The sequence below is a fragment of the Herpailurus yagouaroundi genome, unplaced genomic scaffold, assembly GCF_014898765.1.
Source record: "Herpailurus yagouaroundi ecotype Mexico unplaced genomic scaffold, PumYag 141, whole genome shotgun sequence".
NCBI lineage: Eukaryota > Metazoa > Chordata > Mammalia > Carnivora > Felidae > Herpailurus > Herpailurus yagouaroundi.
Window position 1 is genome coordinate 34,206,063 of NW_024412396.1, and position 6,429 is coordinate 34,212,491.

Sequence of the window (6,429 nt, forward strand, 5' to 3'; positions counted from 1 at the left end):
TATTTTTTTTTTAATTTTTTTTCAACGTTTATTTATTTTTGGGACAGAGAGAGACAGAGCATGAACAGGGGAAGGGCAGAGAGAGAGGGAGACACAGAATCGGAAACAGGCTCCAGGCTCTGAGCCATCAGCCCAGAGCCTGACACGGGGCTCGAACTCACGGACCACGAGATCGTGACCTGGCTGAAGTCAGACGCTTAACCGACTGCGCCACCCAGGCGCCCCTCTTCAAGTATATTTTAACCGTTCCTCTTTAAAAACTGACTAACGGAGAAGAAGCTCTTCTTAAATCACCCATGACTTGTTTCCTGCACAAATGAAAACAAGTAAGAAACATGTACATATTTTTTAAGTTCTAAATCCTGCCCCTTACCTCTTATTTGTTCAAAAGCACTGTATGTACATGAACCTCCACATGTAACACCCTAAGAAGGACACGGCTGCACCTGCGTATATTCCAGCTGAGAATGCATAAATTGAGTTTAATCATGAGAAAACACCCAATAAACCTAAAATGAAGACTGTGATATTGTTTTTTTTTTAACGTTTATTTATTTTTGAGACAGAGAGAGACAGAGCATGAACAGGGGAGGGTCAGAGAGAGGGAGACAGAATCCGAAACAGGCTCCAGGCTCTGAGCTGTCAGCACAGAGCCCAACGCGGAGCTCGAACTCATGGACCGTGAGATCATGACCTGAGCCGAAGTCGGCCGCTTAGAAGCCACCCAGGCGCCCCGGTGATATTGTTTTAAAGAGGTCTATATTCTTTTGGGGCACCTGGGCAGCTCAATCAGTTAAGCGTCCAGCTCTTGATTTCCACTCAGGTCATTATCTCACAGTTCGTGGGTTCGAGCCCCGCATCTGAATGGACAACGCAGTGCCTGCTTCAGATTCCTGTCTTCCTCTCTCTCCCTACCCCTCCCCGGCTCACACTCTCTCTCTCAAAAATAAATAAATAACCATTAAAAAAAAAAAAAAAAAGGTCTATATTCTTTTAAACATCAGTGTCGTGAAAGACAAAAGATGGCTATAAAAAATGTTCCAGACTATAGGAAACTAACAAATCATGGAAATCAGATGTGCTGCATGATCCTAGACTGGGTCCTCTACTAGAGAAGAAAAAATACTTTTATAAAGGTATTCTGAAGGGTGCCTGGGTGGCTTAGTCGGTTAAGCAACTTCAGCTCAGGTCATGATCTCACAGCTCATGGGTTTGAGCCCTGCATCAGGCTCTGTGCTGACTGCTCAGAGCCTGGAGTCTGCTTCCAATTTCATGTGTGTGTCTCTCTCTGCCTCTTTCCTGCTTGTGCTCTCCCTCTCTCTCAAAAATAAATAAACATTTTAAAAAAAAAAGAAAAGTATTTTGAGTCTGTTGAAAAAACTGATGCCAGATTTGATAAAAAGTACTATATTAATATTAAATATACTCAAGCTGATAACTGTACTATGTTTGCTAACAGAATATTCCCACTCTAGTGTGTAGAAAATACACACTAAAGTATTTGGGGTCAAAGCACCATAGTATATGCAACTCTTCCTCAAATGGTTCAGAAAAAGAGACAGAAATGGGGAGACAGACCAGCAACTGAGATAAAATATTAAAAACAAGTGCATCTGGGTAAAAGTTAAAGGGGCATTCTTTGTATTTACTCTTGTATCTTTTTTGTAAACTTGAAAATAGCTCCAAATAAAGAGTAAGTTTTACACTTTTAAAATTATTACTAGTCATAGTTGTTTTTAGTGTGTGTTTGTTTTGGTTTTGTTTATTTTTTTTTGTTTTGCTTTGTTCATGAGAAAGTAAAAAGAGAAATACTTTCATGAGAAAGTATTAGGACAATGTAGTTATTCAGAAACATCTGTTTTCAAGAAAGGTATAAGAAAAACAAATGACATGCTGTACTGCCTAAAATCTGCTGAATTAAGATAGTGCCCTGATATTGCTTTGCAATGGTGGTTCTCAAACTTCAGCATGTACCAGAATCACCTGCAAGACGTGTTAAAACAGATTGTTGGGCCCTGTTCCCAGAGTTTCTGACTCAGTGTGTGTAGGGTGGGGCCCAAGAATTGCATTTCTAGCGAGCTCCCAGGTGATGCTGACACTGTGGGGCCAGTGAGAATCAGTGTTATGCAGTATACTCTGGGTCATCCACTTTCCAGATTACTTCCCAAAGCTAAAAGAAATAGAATGACCTTGATGACACAACAACAGAGCTGGTCTTTATTATACCACTACAATGGTCATGCCTCTCCTATTCTGAGAAACATTTAGATGCTGAAAAAATATACAGCCAAGTTAAGATTTGCCTAACAACCATCACTAACTTGGACATATAACCAGAAAGAAGGCAATGATGGAATGAGTATAGGGACTGTCCCTCAATACTCATTCACCTCTTCTTTCAGAGCAACAGAACCTCCCATTTAGGCTGGGCAACAATCACTTCTCCCTGCCTTCTGTGCAACTTTAGCTGGCTATGACCATGTGATAACTCTCACTAAGAAGATAATACATTTGGGGCACCTGGGTGGTTCAGTCGGTTAAGCATCCGATTTTGGCTCAGGTCATCATCTCAGGGCTCACAGGTTCAAGCCCCGCGTCAGGCTCTGTGTTGACAGCTCAGAGCCTGGAGCCTGCTTTGGATTCTGTGTCTCCCTCTCTCTCTCTGTTCTCCCCTCCCCCACTTGCGCGCTCTCTCTCTCTCTCTCTCTCTCTCTCTCTCTCAAAAATAAAGATTTAAAAATTTTAAAAAAAGAGAGAGAGAGAAGATAATACATTAGTGGCAGGTGCAACTTCCAGGCCATGATCTTTAAGAGGGGAGCACAGCCTTTATCCCCCACATTTTAAGAATGAGAGTGCCTCCATCCTCCCTTTTAAGAGGGAGGAGGTACCTTAGCCTTCCCTTCTCCTCCTTCCTTTGGCTAGAATTGAGCTACCGAAGTTGGAACTGCCATCCAGGACCATGAGGTGACCTTGGGAATGAATGTCCACAGATAGTGGAGCATCAAATACAAGGAGCTTGAGCCCTTGTCACAGTGTTGCTTCCCATTAACCCCTGACTGCTACCTCCAGATTCATAAACAAGAGACAAAATTCGTCTTGGTTAAGCCATTGTCAGTGGGGTTCTCTGTCACTCATAGCTGATCTCAATTCTAACTAATATAGAAATCCAAAATAATAACAGCAAAAGGAATAATTCAGAACTTTTTAGAGCACTATTCTTTCTGGAGCCAAACCAACTAACAGAAATACCAATATTGGGTAAAATTAAATAAAGCGAAACTGAGCAAACGTCCTGGTGGGCCAAAGAGCCAGTCAAATAAGTATTTAGTTTTCAGGGTTAAGGGATTCTGTGACTTTCATCAGAGGCAATAGTTATACCAAACAGTTTCTGAAGATAATAACTCACGAGACTTTTATAGATGATAGCTAACTAGCTAGCTAGATAGGTGAAGAGGGGAAGAGAGGGAGAAAGGAAGGGAAAGAGAGAAAGATACATATACATACATATGTGTATGGACATATGAATGCACATTGCAGGTAAGTGTATAATATTTCACTCACAGAGGAAGGGGGGATATGGGAAAGATTACAGTGAGTACCTCCAAAAGAGGGTCAAAATATAAAGAAACAGGACCTCAAATAAGCCAAACATGATTAGAATATCAACTATTTTTTTTTTTAAGACATACTGAAAAAACACTACAGAAGAAAACAGAGAGAGGGCTGGAAAAACTCAATCCAGAAAACTAAGGATCACACATAAAATTATTTCTCTCGGTGAAAATGAGTAAAGAGAAGGTGCCAAGCCTTTGAGACAAGAAGGCTCTACAGAAATAGAAAATATGGCCTTTCTATAAAACTGCACAGATTTTTATTTTTTTTTTAATTTTTTTTTTCAACGTTTATTTATTTTTGGGACAGAGAGAGACAGAGCATGAACGGGGGGAGGGGCAGAGAGAGAGGGAGACACAGAATCGGAAACAGGCTCCAGGCTCTGAGCCATCAGCCCAGAGCCTGACGCGGGGCTCGAACTCACGGACCGCGAGATCGTGACCTGGCTGAAGTTGGACGCTTAACCGACTGCGCCACCCAGGCGCCCCCGCACAGATTTTTAAAAATTATGGCAAAGCTATCTATAGATACAGGTAAGAAATTCTGCAATATCTAACTTCGAAACTGACTGCATGCAAAAAATGTATTCTCTTAAGGGTTTTTTGTGCATTTTTTTTTTACTCAGAAGGATATTTTCTATAGAAACAATGATATATGGATTCCTAAATTCATCTACCAAAGCCTATTTCCTTTTCATTGCATCATATTTTCTCCTGAAAAAAAAACAAAACAAAACAAAACAAGAAGCCCTACTAATGTGTTCAGTTCTTAACCTTTGAGCTTTTTTTCCCCCTAAATCCTACTCGGTCCATCTGATCCTACCTCCCTTAGACAACTGGACCTGTTACAGATATGAAAATGGCCTCCGGTAACCTCAATATGCTTAAAATTTTCAATATCACTTTTAATACCTATGAATACATAATAGCCTCATTCTCAAAAACCATCCATGCTAAATTTTACTGAGAAGCACAAAGATAATAATGAGGAGAATTAATATAATCACACAATTTTGGGGCACCTGGATGGCTCAGTCAGTTAAGCATCCGACTTCAGCTCAGGTCATGATCTCATGTTCTTGAGTTAGAGCCCCGCACCAGGCTCTCGTCTGTCAGAGCAGAACCTGCTTTGGATCCTCTGTCTCCCTTTCTCTCTGCCCCTCCACCCCGTCAAAAATAAAAAATAAAAAACTTAAAAAATAATAATAATAAAATGTTTTTCAAAAATCCAAGGTTTTTCTTCCTTATGCAGGAGGATCAGGCTCACAAAAGCCTTGCACTGGGACAAGAAATGCTAAATACAATGGGATTACACTCCTGATTCCTAGAAGAAACTCCACCTTGATATATCAAGGATATTTTTCAGCTGAGCATACGACAGGATGCCTTCATAAGAAGGAATGGTGCTCCAAAGAATAAGGTGTCCCCTGCACTATACAAGAAGGAAATTAAAAGGAGGGTCTTCCTTCTTACTGGCCACCTGGAAGTGACCTTGCATCTCTGAGTAGGTCACCAGAATCAGAATGATGAATTAAAGCTCAGTTACTCTGGAGATCTTTTATTTGACAAAGCCGTGCCCTTTAAGATAAATCTGAAGAAAGAAAATACTTCTCTTACCTTGTCTTTTAGTTTTTCCATCCAGCTTCTCACTAGGGAAAATAAGAGAATAAAATGTAAATAGCCATCTTTTTACTTATATTTCGTTAAGTTAATTTGATAACTTATATTTCATGGTATTGAATTAATTTGATGCACTGGTTTCATTATATGAAATACTATGAAAGAGTCAACAGTATTAACATGACAGTAATAGTCTTGTTTTGATTCTCATTTATTTAAAACTGCAACAGGGGGGCACCTGAGTGGCTCAGTCAGTTGAGCATCCGATTCTTGATTTCTACTCAGGTCATGATCCCAGGGTCATGGGATTGAGCCCCATGTCAGGCTCTGGGGATGAGCATGGAACCTGCTTAAGATTCTATCTCCCTCTGTCCTCTCCCCACCTCATGCTTTCTCTCTGTCTCTAAAATAAAATTAAAAAAGCAACAGAGAGCATAACCATATCCTTCATATCATCATTAGATGAAGAGAATATTTTTGTTTATTAAATGTATTTTTATTACTATTTTTTCTTATTTTTTAATGTTTTTTAAAAAAAATTTTTTTAACATTTATTCATTTTTGAGAGACAGAGCATGAGCAGGGATGTAGCAGAGAGAGAGGGAGACAGAACCTGAAGCAGGCTCCAGGCTCTGAGCTGTCTGCACAGAGCCCGATGCGGGGCTCGAACTCACAAACTGCGAGATCAGGACCTGAGCCGAAGTCAGATGCTCAACCACAGAGCCACCCAGGCGCCCCATGTTTATTTATTTTTGAGAGAGAGAGAGAGAGTGTGTGTGAGTGGGGTAGGGTAAAGAGAGGAGACACAGAATCCAAAGCAGGCTCCAGGCTCCAGTCTCCGAGCTGTCAGCATAGAGCCTGATGCAGGGCTTGAACCCACGAATTGTGAAATCATGACCTGAGCCAAAGTTGGACACTTAAGCAACTGAGCCACCCAGGTGGCCATTACTATCGAATGCTTTAGAGGGAGGTCTGGGGAAGGACACAGGAAATCATCTTTATAATATCAAGTTCATCCTTGACCCATGCACTACCAAATAAAATAAAATAAAATAAAATATCAAATTTGTGTCTCATCCGACATCTTCTCTTTTACTTTATTCCTCACATCTCTCAGTTTTTAAGCTCAATGGGTATTCTGCACTTGAATCAATGTCCAAGTAAGGTAGGAAGGGGCAGTGGGCAGGCTAGGGCTGCT

At 40.7% G+C, this 6,429-nt stretch overlaps 1 protein-coding gene across 1 annotated transcript in view; it reads right to left on the minus strand.

Annotated features, from left to right (window-relative positions):
* ARMH4 (armadillo like helical domain containing 4) overlaps positions 1-6,429 on the minus strand; it is a 128,548-nt gene that overhangs the window by 3,763 nt on the left and 118,356 nt on the right. The window contains exon 6 of the mRNA XM_040477259.1: positions 5,229-5,260. Within this exon, the coding sequence (XP_040333193.1) occupies positions 5,229-5,260 (32 nt within the window). The remainder of the gene's footprint in view (positions 1-5,228; positions 5,261-6,429) is intronic.